We start from the raw sequence: 16,230 nt of genomic DNA, 5'->3' as shown, positions 1-16,230 counted from the left end.
TAAAGAAATATATTAAATGTGTATTGTGAATAAGTGATTTGCATATTTAATGATTTCAACTTGCGCAAGTAATCCATATTAGAAAGGTAAGTTATTAAAAATAAATTTTGTTAATAATTTATTTGCATATTTAATGATTTGAACTTGCGCAAGTAATCCATATTAGAAAGGTAAGTTATTAAAAACAAACAACCTAATTAGAAACATTAAAATATTTTCTAAGCAAATGTAATTAATATGATATCAACATGCGCAAGTTTACTGTTTGAATAATAAGGAAAGTTTTTAATATTTGTCTTAGTTCTAAATCTTGCCCAAGGCTAAATCAAATCGATAATTATTATCCCCTAGCTATATATGGGCTTAACGAAATCGACAATAGTTTTGGACTTGTCTACATAAGCGATTGATTAAAATAAATGAAAAATAAAATTCAAAAAAATCGACAAATAGAATTATAACAATTTTCCTGAGAAGCTCTATATTAATGTCATGTCAGCAGAAATCACTAAACTGACTTCTCTTTTAATATATAGGGGGATGTACCTATTAAATATAGAAACTGTAACCATAATTACACTAATTATAAGAATAGATTTGATTCCAACCAATTGATCTATTATTTCGGTAATTGATTTGCTTGCAGAAGAGGAAACAATAAATTTAAAATTTATAAGAATATAAAGATATAGAGATTCCAACCAATTGCATATATTTGCGTATGATTTTCGGTTTACGGTTATTACAAATACAAATACATCATTTAGTTAAATAAATAACCGTAAACCGAAAATTCATATCCGCGCGGATCAGAGTCTAGTCTACACTTACAAGACAAATTATAAAAGTAACAAAAAATTCCAATTATAGAGTATTTTATGTAAACTAATATGCTTGAAACGGTTCTAACTTCTAAGTACAACACGAAGAGATTAGACCATTTTGTTCAAAAAAAAAAAAGACCATTTTGATAGAAACATTAATTAAAAAAATCCTAGAACAGTAAAACAAAATAATCATTAAAGACCAAAGACAACTATCAGTTTCTCTATAGTTTTTCCAGCTTGCAACCATTACTCGTAGTATTATACAGATCACGCCATCTACATAGTACTATAATAGTATGCAAGTTGCGAAAATGCGAATACAAAAATCATGCAGATTGCCACAACTTATATCTCTGAGTTATACAATATTACAATTTGTATTTATTTTAATTGTTATTGCTTGTAACTACGGCGTGATTAGTAGAAATTAACTCAATATATTTGACCCGTGTTCTCTTAGACTCTTCGATCGAACTAACTATTTTTGATGAATTATTTTTTGAAATTTTTCATAATTTTTCATCTCAAACCAAAAAGAAATATAAATGACACTATTTAATTTTTGGCCCAGAATACGTAAAATCTATCTCAATTATCTTATAAAGTACAATTTGATTTGATGTAACAAAATCATATTGTATACTAAAAGTAAAATGAATATATCAGATTGAAATTGTTCTCTCAAAGTTAAAACAATTGGTAGATGAAACTAAGTTCTTAATTTAAATATACCACGGAGCAAAACTCAGATGGTAGATAGGGATGGATAGCATTTCATAAACAATAAAAAATATACGGTTAAATCAGGATATCAGATAGAACGGATTTACCAAGACAGGGACAAGCCACCATTAATGTTTGGACCCACGGTTGATGTATTGAAAGCGTTTTTCTGGAAAATACGGTGTCCACCAAAGATAAAACATTTTCTATGGCAATTAGTGACATGATGTATAGCAGTCAAAAAGAATGTGCAAGCGCGAGGGATACATGGGGATATACATTGTGCAAGGTGCGGAGCCGACGAGGAATCGATAAACGATGTGTTTTTTGAATGTCCTATAGCACTTCATGTTTGAGCTATCTCAAAGATACCATCAAATCAAGCTATTTTTCCAACAAACTCGCTCTTCATAAACATGGATCATCTCTTCTGGAGAGTTTTCCCGCAGATGGATGATCATCAGTTTGCGTGGATACTATGGTATATTTGGAAAGTAAGAAATAATAAAGGTTTTAGTAATCTGGACATTGATCCTAGGGACACACTTAATTTGGAAGAAACAAAATCAACACTTTGGGTTGAGGCACATATATTGAACGAACAAAGGAATGTACGACACATAGAGGTTACGACTCCACCGTCAATTCCAGGAAGATGGTGTTTCACAAATGGTTCCTGGAAAGAGAATGATATTTTCTCCGGACAGGGTTGGCTCAGTACTCTAGAAAGATTTGATGGGCTGTTAGGGGCGATGAATGTTCGGGCTAGTCTTTCTTCTCTTCATGCGGAGATTGAAGCATTTCTCTGGGCAATGGAATGCATGAGACACTTACATCAATTTTAGGTCACGTTTGCAACAGATTGCTCTCAATTGGTGAAGATGATTTCAGAACCAGAAGAATGACCAGCTTTTGAAAATTATTTGGAGGATATTAAGGTCCTGAAAGAAAGTTTCCTCCAATCAGAAATTATCTATGTACCAAAGATGCAAAATACAAAGGCGGTTAGCCTAGCACGCAATGTCAGGAACCAACCGTTTTTCGTCGTTCACATGGATCAAGATCTCCCAGTTTGGTTCACAGAGTCAGTATGAGTCTGTATAAATTGATGACAAAAAATTTAAATAATGTTTGGTTGGGATATTTTACACTTGATTTAGTTTTGGTATCACAAAACTTCACTAATTTAATGGGATAAAATAAACGGCCATATAGTCCATGGGCAAGATTGCGAAGTAATGTAACCAATCTTCACAAAAAAAATTTAAAAATTCTTTAAGTGGTAATTAAACATTTCGTAGAATACTAACGATTAGGCAGATTATTCATGTTTTAAGCAACGTTAACGAATTATGGATTTATTATATATATGTATTACATTTATATAAAATATTTTAGATTGTATGTTTAATTTTAAAATTATTTTGATGAGTTATCAAAATTAGATATACAAAACCTAAGAAATTCGACAAATTTATGGATTTGGACTAAAATGATTGTTTAATTTAACAGATTTAGACTATTTTAGATTGATTTAAATCGACTTTAAATAATTTAGAATCATTTAAATCGATTTGAGTCGTACGAATTGAATTTTTTTTAAAATTGTTTGACCAAATTGTAGACCCCCGACTAGGCCGATTTTTAATACCGGCACCTCCCGCTTTCGGTAAAGTCCATCGAATACAAAAGTGGCAAATTTTCATCTCCTATTATATAATGTAGCACTGGTCTCATACTTGATCATAGTTTGTGGGCTGGAGTGAGGGCACACGAAACCTAGTTTAAGGCCATGTTCGTTTTGTATTTGATGCATCATCTAGATGTAACATCTGAATACAGCATCTAAATATTGCATCCAAATTTTGTTCGTTTTTATAGTTAGTATTTGCATCCAAATGAACCATATGGATGTTAAGTTGTTCGTTTTTTAATTTCATAATATCATTTGAATACTAGTAGTTAAAATGACTAAAAGAACATGGTTTTATTCTTAATAATGAAATGATTATAATATTTAAATAAATTATTTTGCGGAAAACAAATTTTTGCAGGTTTTGATGAGAAAATTAATTTTTCAATTTTGACGAAAACATACAATTTGTAGCTTTCACAGGAAAATACGATTTTTCTGGTGTTGGCGGGAAACACGTTTTCCGGTGTTGGCAGAAAACGCGTTTTTTGCGGAAAAATATGTTTTTTAGTTTTTGCGGAAAAATACGTTTTTCAAGTTTTGGCAGTAAAACATATTTTTTGGTTTTGGCGGGAGGAACATTTTTCGGGTTTTGGCGAGAGAACGTAATTTTCAAGATTTGGCGTAAAAATGCGTGTTTTCGGGTTTCGACAGAAAAACATATTTTTGGGTTTCGACAGGAAAACACGACTTTTGGTTTTGGCGAAAAACGCGTTTTTGGATTTCGGTGGGACAACCCATTTTTTGGATTTCGGTGGGACAACCCGTTTTTGGGTTTCGGAGGAAAACACATTTTTGGGTTTTGGCAGGAAAACACATTTTTCATGTTTTGGAGGGAAAACGCATTTTCAGAATTTGGCGGAAAAACACGTTTTTCATGTTTTGGCGGGAAAACGCGTTTTTCGAGTCTTGGCGGGAAATACACATTTTCGGATTTCGGCGGGAAAATGCGGTTTAAGGTTTCGGTTGGAAAACCCGTTTTTTTGGTTTTGACGGAAAAATTCATTATTCCTTTTTTAGGTTTTGGCGGAAAAACACATTTTTCATGTGTTGGCGAAAAACATGTTTTTCGGATTTTGGCGAGATAACGTGTTTTTCATGTTTTGGGGGGAAAATACGTTTTTCGAGTCTTGGCGGGAAATACATATTTTCGATTTTGGCGGAAAAACACGGTTTAAGATGTTGTCGGGAAAACACTTTTTAACACGGTTTTCAAGTTTTGGCGAAATAACTTGTTGTTTGGGTTTTGGCTGGAAAACGCGTTATAGAGTGTTGTTGGAAAAACACAATTTTTGGATTTCGGTGGAAAACATATTTTTTGGATTTCAGCGGAAAAACGCGTTTTCCAATTTTAGCGAGAAAATTCGTTGCAAGGCTAGATAATTACATGGTCAGTGGATCGAATCTATTTACTTATTTTAGACTCTATATCTAATGCATGTATGTATCATCTTGAAAACCTTGGTCTAAAATCTTCTTTAAAGAAACCCTAAAGTTATTTAACATTATCATACACTCATTTACATTATCACATATCGTACGGAAAGTCTCCAGTTACATATGAAATACAAAACACACACAAAAACCATACTAGTATTCAAAACACTCACCTCCCACCAGAGAGTAGAGAATCAGCTATAGAAGATCCACCAGTAAACCCTTTAAAGACTGAAGAAGAATACGACATTCCTAATTCACTAAACCCATCTTGGACCCCCAACATCATCCCACTCCCGGACAGATCCAAAGGAGACAAATCTGGCAACTTTGCATCTCCTCTTAGATATTGTAACACTTGTCTCATACTCGGTCTAGCCCTAGGGTCAGGGTGAGAGCACAAGAGACCTAGCTTCAACACCATTTCAACCTCTTTTTGGTCATACTCAGAACCCATGTTTGGATCTACAGAATCCAAGATGTTACCCTTGTTCCATAACCCAAACACCCAATCCACAAGCAAGAACGTCTCGTCCGTCTCGTGCTGAATCTCGATAGGACGTCTACCACATCCAACTTCTAGTAAGAACGCCCCAAACGCAAAAACATCGGTCGCCGTGGTGGCACGTCCTGTCCTGGTGTGTTCAGGAGCTAAGTATCCCAACGTTCCGACAACGTGAGTGGTCTGAGGATCCGACCCATGATCATACAACCTAGCTAAACCGAAATCTCCGAGTCTCCCGTTAAGCTCTCCATCTAACAAGACGTTGCTCGCTTTAACATCTCGATGAATCACCACTTGCTCCCACTCCTCATGAAGGTAGAACAATCCAGAAGCAACGCCGAGAATCACATTGATCCTCTGTTTCCAGTTGAGCGTCACCTCTGGCTTGTTGTACAAGTACCTATCCAAGCTTCCATTAGGCATGAAGTCGTAGACGAGAAGAAGCTCACCCTTACGTCGACAATAGCCCAAGAGAGGTACCAAGTTCCGATGACTCATCCGACCAATACTCACGATCTCAGCCACAAACTGTTTCATCCCTTGTCGGGACTCGTGAGACACTTTCTTCACAGCGATCTCCAGCTTCGTCCCAGGCATCACACCTTTGTAAACGCTCCCGAACCCGCCGGACCCAAGAAGGTCCTTCTCCTTGAACCCTTTGGTCGCGTAGTACAAGTCCTTGTACCGGAACCTGTTCTTACCAAACTCCTTCTCCCATTCCTCGTGCTCCTCCGCGAACTTCCTCCTCCGCCTCACGATGAAGCAGACGAGGAAGATCACGGAGAAGATCAAAAACAGAGAGATCAAAGGCATACCGATCTTGAAAAAATCCGAAATCTTACTCGGCACGAACCGAGGAAGCTTCGGAAGCCTCGATAAGGACAAAGAAGGAGCGTCCATGTTCACACCGAAACTCCACCCGAGGATATAATGCTCCGACAGAACAGAGCCGGTCGCGGAAGAGAACCCCACGTACATGTCTGGGAGCAGAACATTAGAAAGATCTTTCACAGCCGACACGAGCACCCTCCTAGGTTTATCCTCGTTGAAGGGAGCCATCCTCACGTCGATCTTATGCGAACGGCCGTCGTAGTCCACCCAGACTTGCATCGGCTTGCGACTGATCAGACTCAGGTTCTTGTACTCTCCTTTCTCGTCCCACCACCCAGCGGACGCAGCTCTCTCTGATTTCAAGCTATTGATGTCGATTCCAACATGGTTGTCGTCTGTGTCGTTAAACTCCGTGCTCCTGATCGTGTCCAGCTCGACGGCGAAGACGTGGTTTGTGTCGTTACCGTTGTTTAAGATGTTGAAGAGACCGATGTACTGGCTTGCGGTTGCGTCGGGGAGGCTTGGTTTGGGAGCGATGGTGAAGGCGATGCCGTGGCCGCTGAGTATGGGGATCTGAGAGTGGATGGCGAAGACGAAGGTTGTGGAGAAGGAGAAGGCGGAGGCGTTTGGTGAGTCTTTGAACCGGATTGGTTTGTTTAGGAAGGCGTGGCCGGTTTTTTGGACGGTGAAGTTGGTTAGGAGGAGGAGACCGCTTTGTGTGACGGTGGTGATCCCTTGGAGGGATAAGTCAGTGGGTAGTGGGGAAAAGCCGTTGTAAGTGAAGTTGGTAATTTGGGAAGATGTTTCTTGGAAGAGGAGATTCAAGAAGAAGATGGTGAGAAGCTTCAAGAACATGGCTTCCTCTGTTTTTTGTTGCTCTGTTTCAGATTCCCTTTGGATATTTTTTTAGTGAAGAAAGAAAGATAATTTATGGTGGGAGAGTGTGGAAAAGTCGTCTTTTTATTATTGTTTTTCTTTATTTCTAGAAAATTACTTTATTTTTTCCTTTGTGGGGGGGGGGCAAATGCTCGTGATTGAGAAATTTAATCAAGGTAGGTGATATGTGTTTCATCTTCCAAGATTTAAAGCTTGTTTGAAATTTAAATAACATTTTAGTGCCATCTATCACGCTCGTGATGCCGTAACAATAAGGATGTTTTGTTTAAATTATCGATATATTATGCACCATTGTTTTATCAACCTATCTATTTATGGCTGGTGAATGGTGATAGAAGATTCGACTATTAGAGTCAGCACTTGTTTTTTTTCTTAAGAGTTTCTAGTTGTAACTTGTAAAGCTAACGCCACGAGAGGATCAGTAGTTTGTTTGTGTGTGTCAACTTGTAAGCTCACGTCACTTAGTATTATGTTTGGGAAGATGTCATGATTTAACAGAACATCTCCAAAAAGACTCTCTATTTTAGAGTTTTGAAAACTCTATATTTGAAGTTTCAAAGTGTTTTTCTCCAAAAGTAAAACTTCAAATTTAACTTCAAAATTATTTATAATTTACACTATGATCTTTATATTTATCATAATTAATATAAATCCATAAAACTTTTATAAATAACTAGCACATATAAAAAAATATTACAGTAATATTAATTAATAAAATCTTACACTAAAATATAAAATTATAAATATAAATAAATAATTAAAATATTAAATACAAGCAAAATACCAAATTATTTCATAATAATTATAATTGTAATGCTCCATCTTCATTTACACAAAAATTGCTTGACAATATTTTAAAGGTTCCGGAGCAAGTTTACTAGACTAATAGTGTTGTTGTAATATTTAAATTTGCGTAATAATTATGTTTTCATGTATCTTTGTTAAAAGTATTTTATTAAGTTTCTTTTGTAATATTCTTGTTGTCTAATTCTAATTTTAAAATATTATACATCTTATTTAAAAAAAATTGTTTAATTTTATGTGTAAAATTTGAATTTATAAAAATAAATTTGAAATATTTATGATATACAAAAGTTTTAAAGAATAAAATGATAAATGAGAAAATACTTAAGAAACATAAATGTGATGTGTAATTAATTATAAGGACCAAGATGCAAATTAAAAGATGAAACTTCAAATTTAGAGTTTTGAGGAGTGAAATTTTAAATGAAGTTTCACTCTTTAAAACTCTAAATTTGAAGTTTTGAAGTTATTTTTTGGAGAACAAAAAAATTTATATTTGAAGTTATAAAGTTTCTTTCGGAGATGTTCTAATAGCATGTGTAATCATTATGAGGTAATTTGCTCATTTAAATTTGATCTTTACCTATAATCTCGTACCATTATTGTGTATAACATAAAATACAAATGGATGATTATGTAAGGATGACATCAGAATAATTTCATTTGGTTTTGGATACACTATACTTCCCTCTTCTATTATTTGTGTTGATATCACATGACATCACAGACTCACGGAGTCGTAGTCGTCTAATATGCCAAAAAGAACGACTTACTTTCAACATTTCCCAGAAGTTGTAATGTGAACGTGATAATGGAACACACGTAATAATTGGGCTGATAGCGTTTTCTTCCTACTCTTAACATTTATGTGGACACAAACATGTTCTCAAATTTCCTGCCGACGACGTAACTCCTCACCTTTTTTTTCTTTTGGTTGATTAAACAGAACTCTTTTAATTTGTGATCTATTAGTGTAGAGGAAAAACTGAATCGTTTGAAGACATGTGATACTTAATGGAAACTAGACTGTTGAAATATACTGCACCTACAAGAGGGTTTAGCTCTCTTTACGACATTGATCGGTGTGTTGGATTTTTAGTGGTTTAGCGCTTGAAATTGGATCGATTGAACTTTAATTTTGATTTCTGTTGGAAAAACGCTTAATGCTATGATGTCTCGGTTTAGCAACCACTTTTTATGAATTGTGAAAATTATTTGGGTCGAAGGTTTAGATATCTCGCGGCTAACAAATAAAATTGAAAAATAAGACAAAACAAAACATTGATCACGAGATGTTTTAAGTGGAAACTATATATAAAAATTAACAATTGGCAATAAGTATTTTTTTTTATCAAACAATTGGTAATAAGTTATGATATGATTATATATGGCACCTCGTAAGGCTAAGATTATTCTTAAATTATATTGTATATAAAATTGCCAACCATTTTACTTTTAAAATCATGGTACCATACTACCATGTGAATTTGTTCTTTTCCATTTTATGCCAACTTTTTATTTTAATATTTTATTGTGTAGCATTTTACCATAGTAATGAATTTAGATGGGGGTGGAAATGACCTTAACGACAGATCTGGACCCACGTGGCTATTGCACAACTGGTCAAAATTCATAGACTAGATAAGGGTCCACTCTAATCATGGAAACTTCTGAGACGGGATAATCGTTGATTTTGTAAGTCAACTGTGTGAATCTTTTGTATTTGATCTACTGGAGTTTTGCGTTTAGATTGTCCGTATGCAAATAGTCTTCACTCATCAGCCTTGTGTTATGGTTTGGACTTTGGAGAGAAGAGTTTATCACGTCGGTTACGCTAGGAAGAAGTTAAAATAGAGATCAGGATGAATTTTTAAAACATTTCACTGATATTTGTAACGAGAGATGTTCTCTCTCTTAGACCAACTCCGATGGGAGGAAAATATAGAAGGGGTTTTTTTTTTTAACACCAAATGTTTATATTAAAATTAAAAGTCCAATGGTTTTACAACCGAAAGGATTCTCGACGGTAAACTGACAAATAAAAATAACTAAAACATGACGAACGATAGATGTGGCTAAAGAGAGAAAAGATCCGTAGAGAAGTTTTACTTGTATTCCTAAAGCCCGCGTTCGAAGAAACGCAAAGAAGTCGAAATCGACGTTGAATAACCCAACCAATGAGTTTTGAGAGCAATTAAAAATTGTCTCTGAAAATGTCTGGATTTTCCGACATTGCAATGAGGTGCAGAGAGGCTGCCGGAGTAGGACTACACAGTCGACGGTACAGCCTCTGAAAGATAGAGGTCGACAAATACTAATTTTAGATAACATTGCGGTGAGATATGGAAAGACTGCCGAAATAGGACTACATGCATAGTCGTTGACGGTACAGTCTTTGAAGTTGAATGGATCTGCGAAGAACCAGCCGTGGCAACTAAAATAAATGAAAAATTAACAAAATGAAGAGAGAGAAAAAACAAAAGTTCTAATCTAACACCATTTTAGAACCATTAAAGAACTCCAAAGTGCATGTGTTAATCACATATTGTCTCAACAGATTGTGAAAAACAAAAAAATTATAATATTAATATCTTTTTTTTCTTAGAAACTCGAGGAGGTATTAACCGATAATGGTGCTCTTGGTCAAGTAGTGATCTAGTATGTTTAAAATCTGACTGTAAGCGAGTCATCTGGACTATTCTGCCAACGTGAAGAGTCTGTTACCTAGACTGCTAGACACTCCAATCACGGGAAAATAGTGAATTTGAAGAGATACGTGGAGGTTTGTGCCAAGCTAAGCCGTTGCAGTAGTGCGTTTGAAGCAAGATGACAAACTCTTTATGGGCTTCGCACTAAGTTGTTGTAGTAGTGTTTTAAGGAAATACTATATTCCGAAAAAGGACGGATATATTTTTTGTTTTACATTTTTTTAAAAATTTATTTTTTATATTTGTGTGTTTTTAGTCATATTTTTATTTTTTGTATAATATTTCTCTTAAATGATTAATAAATTTTTGTAATAACTGTATTAAAACAGTTGGACCACACTTATATTAGTAGGCTATGTTCATGAATAGAATGGATAAAAACTCTTTAGTGGGCTATACGCATTAAGTTGTCGCAATAGTGTGAATATAAATAGACACATTCTGCCAAACTCTTTGTTCATAACTGGATAGTAATCTTTCCGTTTCATTAAGTTAGATGTTTTAGAAAAAAATTGTTTTACAAAGATAATTGTTTTGTATTTTTTATTAAAAAATTGTAATTTTCAAAAAAATTAATTGATTTTAATAAATTATTATTAGTTAAAAATTATTAAAAATTAAAAATACAAAAAATAATATATTTATTATAGTGATTTAACGTGTTTTGTTTTCTTAGTATGTGTGAAAATAATAAAAAAATCTATTATTGTGAAAATGAGGGAATATGTGCTAAGATAAAACGCTGAAAACTAATAATCCTTGTAATTTTGACTTTATCCAAGTTCGGATCGTCGGTTAGATGATATTTACATAAAAATTGAGAAATCTGTCGCTCATTTCCTCTTGAGATGAGACGATAGAGTCGTTCCATTTTGCAAACGTCAAAACCTTTTGATGCTAGGACTGAGGAGTTACACTTTCGAAAGGATTAAAATGACATATCTTGACATTAATTACGTATTCCGAGTCATCTTTGCCGTTGATAATTTCACAAGATTGCCTACGTGGTGCCTGCAAACCCCCCATCACATAAAAATATATAACATAGTCAATATATATAATTTTAATAAAAAATCTAATGCAGAAGTTATACTAACTATAAGTCAAGATACAACTTCTCAAACACTACGACTAAGAATAATTCAGGATTATTTTTTTCGTAATTGTGTAAGTCGTCTCATACCATATTTTTGAAAGTTTTTAAGTGTTGAACGGCTATTTTATATCTAACACTCTCTGTTGTTTTTTGTCTATAATCTTGTTATACACAACGGACTTATATGTTATGTATATATATACGAATTTTAAATTTGTACTTACCATTCTCCAGAGAGCAGGCATCCATTTAGCAACGGAGATGTCGATGAACTCGACGGAATTTAAGCGAGAATACTCGGGAGATTCACATTGCGTGTCGCTCATTTCAACATGCTTCCGATACGTCGTAAGAGTCTGATTCGAACCCACCCCGTATACCCGGTCCAGGAAGTAAACAAAGGGTCTCTCACAAGGATCTTCACTGATGGGTTTGGTATCGAACGTGAAAGGCTCGGAACTCGACGTCCGCCACGACTTGAACGTAAGGAACGGCGTCTCAAGCTCCCTAGCCGTGACTAGAGACGGATAAATCTGAATAGTGTAACCCCAAGAAACGGAGACAGACCAGTTCCGGGTCTGGTCATGGCAGAAGCTGTGCTGGAGGATCCGACTTGGATCCGTTTTATAGGCGGATATGAGTCTTCTTAGGGCGTCGATTTGTGTTGACGCCGGGAAAATTGGGTCAACGTAGTCTAGGTGGTGGAGCGATACCAGAGGAGCAACTGGATGCGCAGCCAGTATACCGTACGGATTGCCACGTAAGTCAATCTGGATTTGACCATGCATGCTAAGAAAATCATTAAATCCCGATATTGTGGTATCAAAATTATAGAAACTTAACATATATAGTTACGCCAAATATGGCACTGAGTAATTTATTATGGAATTAAAATGATTAGCGTATAATCGGTATATTATATTTCTAAATCGAGCAAGGAATTATTACTTAACGAAAAATAAGAATGTAATAAAAAAATATATGGACACTGAAGCTTCTCAACTATTGCAAATTTAAATTTCAAATTATTGAGCTGATGAAAATCTTTAGTTGACTATTTTTAAAGTTTTAAATAAGATATTGAACATTTGAAATTTGAAACTGAATATTCAAATCAAGAAACTGCAGTCTTTGACGGGGAATATAATTTTAATTTCATAGCTAAAATCCTAAAATTTAGATTGTAAATAAGTGAACTTCCATTAGGTTATTTACTAAATTTCCAGTAATTAGAAAAAAGGAAAATTGTCAGTAACAAAAAAAAAAAGAAAAAAGGAAAATTGCCAAACGTACCTGATGAAACCCTAGTTCCTTGGTCAATGGAACACCAATCCCACTAATACAAGCTTCAATTTTCTGGTCAGATCCATATAACGATGCGTACCGATCAATACATCCGTCGAGTATCTTTACTAGCTCGACGGCCAATGGGTAGCTAATTGCAATCCCTCCGCCACCGTAAGCCATGGCGTAGGAATGAACTATGGCTTGTTCAACACTCTCCGAATTTCCTCCGATGTAATACATTTGATTGTGGTCGTACTTACTGAGAACTGTTATAAGATTGTCTACAAAGAAAACGGTGTCGTCGTCACCCATCACGAACCATCTCACGTTCGTTAACCCTAGCTCAAAACTCTCTTTGATGATTCTCGCCATTCGTATAGCTGATCTTGTACCATACCTTATGAACCAAGGAACAAATCAGAACAATAAAATTAATATTCATTCTAATAGATTGTCACAGTTTCAACTTTCAACTGATTAAGGATCTACCTCAGTAAAAAAAAGATCTAATTTATCCCAAACCTATATCCACGGCCGGTTTAGTTGGTTTAATATACTACTTTGACTAAAAATAATTGGTTTAGATGATTAGGTTAATAATTGAAGTAGAAGTAGCTCATACCAGCAAGTGTAATTGAAACGGGAGGTGTCCTCCGAGACTTTGTACGGTGGATAAGTTGGGAGCCATGTCATGTTAAGAGGCGGTTCCTCGTCAAGCCAGACAAATCCGCGAGTGTCGTTTGGTCGCCACCAGAGCTCGGTGTAGCGGCTGCGTTCTCTCCACGTTTGAATGGAGCCACCAATCCCGAAAAATATGTGGGAGATATCGGTAGCTTCTGAGGACTGATTTTTCTGGCCGATGGCCGAAGAAGACGAGTTGGTTGTTGAGATCACATTGTCACGGCCAAAGCGGCGGTGGTCAGCAATACGTTGGTAATCGGAGCAACCGGAGAAGATGATGTATGAGAAGATCATAGCAACGGATATTAAGGTGCATATGGTAAAAAAGAACTTGGCCACGACGGAAAAAACATGACCTGTTTTAACAGTCGTCGGGAAAATCGACGGTGGTTTGTGGCGGAGCTTAAACGGGTCGAAGATGGCCATCGTTTTTTGGTGAAGGTATAAGATTGAGTTATTGTGTATGAATGTTGTTATATGGGTTGATATTACAACGCGAGGCTGGATTTTACTTTTGTTCTTTATAAGTATGATACGAATAGGGTTTAGTTAAAAAAATAGCTCAGACTTTATATTTACCTGTTGCGATATAAATTGAGAAAGTCCATATTCAACGAATATTCTTACTCCTTTATTTTAGTTAATCAAATATATGATCTCGGGTAAACAAATCTTGTTAGTTAAGATGTTGTCATCAATTTTTTCTTTAGAGAAAAATAAAATACTTTTATCGAACAAGAAAAACATTGTTTTTGTGTGTGGATAAATTGTGAATTTGATTTACGCAAAAAGCATAAGGTAATGCCTAGTCTCAAAAAAAAAAAAATTTAGAAAAAAGAATGTGGATAAAATCTGAATTTATTTCACCAGAACATCGCACAAAGTTGACAAGTATACAAAAAGCTAATTAGAGCAGGGAGATTGCATTTCATATATATGAACTAGAGACTAGAGAGATTATGGTTTTGCAGCTTAATTTTACGGTCTTGACGAGCAATGAGCGTGTCCCTAATGCTACAATCAATTTACATAAACATAGTATACATGTCAAAGCAGAGCCATTCCTACGGCTTTTCAAAAGCCACAAGCCCCAAAACAAAAAGAATGGCTGGAATTTTTTTTGAAAAAGATACTTTGTACTTAATGGATTTTGAACCTTAGACTCTGACATAGTGCTAGTGCATAAATAACCACTAGACCAGTGGCAGTTTTAACCATGGCCGGTTAAATACTTAATAAAATCGCGGCTGGAAACATGAACTTGTTTCGCTTGGGCCCATGGCGGCTCTGTCTCAAAGCAGTCATGGATAAACTGTTGTGCACCTTAATTAAGGTTACTTTTTTCCAAAGTTAGACATATTAACTATACAAGTATGGTTAAGTCGGGGGTTTGAAAATGTGCTAATCCTCTTGGATTCGAAATTTACCAAACTCAGATTTATCCGTTTGTGTGGCCAGACGACATGAATATCTAATTTCCATTGCGAGCAACCGGATCTATCTGGCGTTGGTGGATAGATTCCAAAAAATTAATCGGTTGAGGTTCGGTCCATCGGATACCCCATATTATCAGAGCCGTGCCTTAGGCATAGAAGGCAATTGTCTTAGGCCCCCTCTAAAATGGTAAAGTTTGGGGCCCCATTTTTTCCTAATACTTGATTTAATTAGTTAAATAAATTACATTTAATTTGAAATTTTAGGTAGTTGTTATATCAGATGGAAATAATTTGTACAGAAAAGAATTTAATTATATGTTTATTTTTTGTATTTATCTTATGTATTATACACTCATTTATATGATAAATATGTATTTACCTTTCTCCTCTTACATACTTTTTGTTTTTTATATATCTTAAAAACAATTTTTATAACTCATTGGATAATTTTATACTTTTGCATTAACAATATATGATTATATAATTTCATGAATACATAAAACTAAATATTAAATATTTATTATTTTATATTTATATTATTACATTTTCAGTATATAATATGTTTTATTATTATAAAAGTTATAACTTTTGATAAAATTATATTTTGAAAGAACTTTTAAAACTTTGTTATACAATAAATTTTAAATTTGAACTAATACTATATTATTTGTCTTAGGCCCCGAAAACTCTTGTCACGGCACTGCATATTATCTGAAAAAAAGTTAGACAAGCAATTGACTTCTGCATGTGCCATTCTGAGGAATTAGTTACCAAGTGTACGAGGGTGTCTGTTCAAAAAGGTGAAGTTTGGGAATGCGGACCAGCTTCCATACTTCCTCAGAGAACTCACAATCTTCCATATTTTTAACTTCAACCATATGGACATACAATAAAAACTCTATAAATTAATAATACCGGGACTTTGGTATTATTAATTTATAGAGTTATTAATTTATAATTTTTTTTAGATATTTTTATTTTAAGATATATTTTTTTCTAAAATAAAAATATATTTGATTTTAGTATATATACATGAATTAACTTTTTGAAATTCAACATTTATATTAGATTAATTATATTATTTGGTGTGTATAAAATATATTTCATAGAATTTAAATGTGTTTTAGATATATTAAATGTAAAAAAATATAAAGATAATTCCATTGTGAATATAAAACAAATAATACAATGGTTGATTTTCACTTATATAAAATGTTTATACATATAAATAATAATTTATAGTTTTAATGGGACCTTATATTTACATAAGACTAGGTGATTTTCCCGTGCTCATGCACGAGTATA

At 34.4% G+C, this 16,230-nt stretch overlaps 2 protein-coding genes across 2 annotated transcripts; both read right to left on the bottom strand.

Annotated features, from left to right (window-relative positions):
- Nucleotides 1-4,717: 4,717 nt before the first annotated feature.
- LOC106396052 (L-type lectin-domain containing receptor kinase IV.1) lies at nt 4,718-6,965 on the bottom strand. Its single transcript, XM_048753296.1, has one exon. It carries the CDS (start codon nt 6,869-6,871, stop codon nt 4,850-4,852), a length of 2,022 nt encoding a protein of 673 aa, XP_048609253.1. The 5' UTR covers nt 6,872-6,965; the 3' UTR covers nt 4,718-4,849.
- Nucleotides 6,966-9,070: 2,105 nt separating this feature from the next.
- Nucleotides 9,071-15,293, bottom strand: BNAC04G53660D. The gene is made up of 4 exons (XM_013836067.3): nt 13,431-15,293; nt 12,815-13,205; nt 11,746-12,291; nt 9,071-11,436 (listed from the first exon to the last, which is right to left on the bottom strand). Exons 1-4 carry the CDS (start codon nt 13,913-13,915, stop codon nt 11,323-11,325), a joined length of 1,536 nt encoding a protein of 511 aa, XP_013691521.1. The 5' UTR covers nt 13,916-15,293; the 3' UTR covers nt 9,071-11,322.
- Between the last annotated feature and the right edge of the window lie 937 nt (nt 15,294-16,230).

The sequence above is a fragment of the Brassica napus genome, chromosome C4, assembly GCF_020379485.1.
Source record: "Brassica napus cultivar Da-Ae chromosome C4, Da-Ae, whole genome shotgun sequence".
Classification (NCBI taxonomy): Eukaryota; Viridiplantae; Streptophyta; class Magnoliopsida; order Brassicales; family Brassicaceae; genus Brassica; species Brassica napus.
The sequence above is the reverse complement of the archived record's forward strand: the minus strand, read 5'-3'. Positions and strand labels throughout refer to the sequence as shown.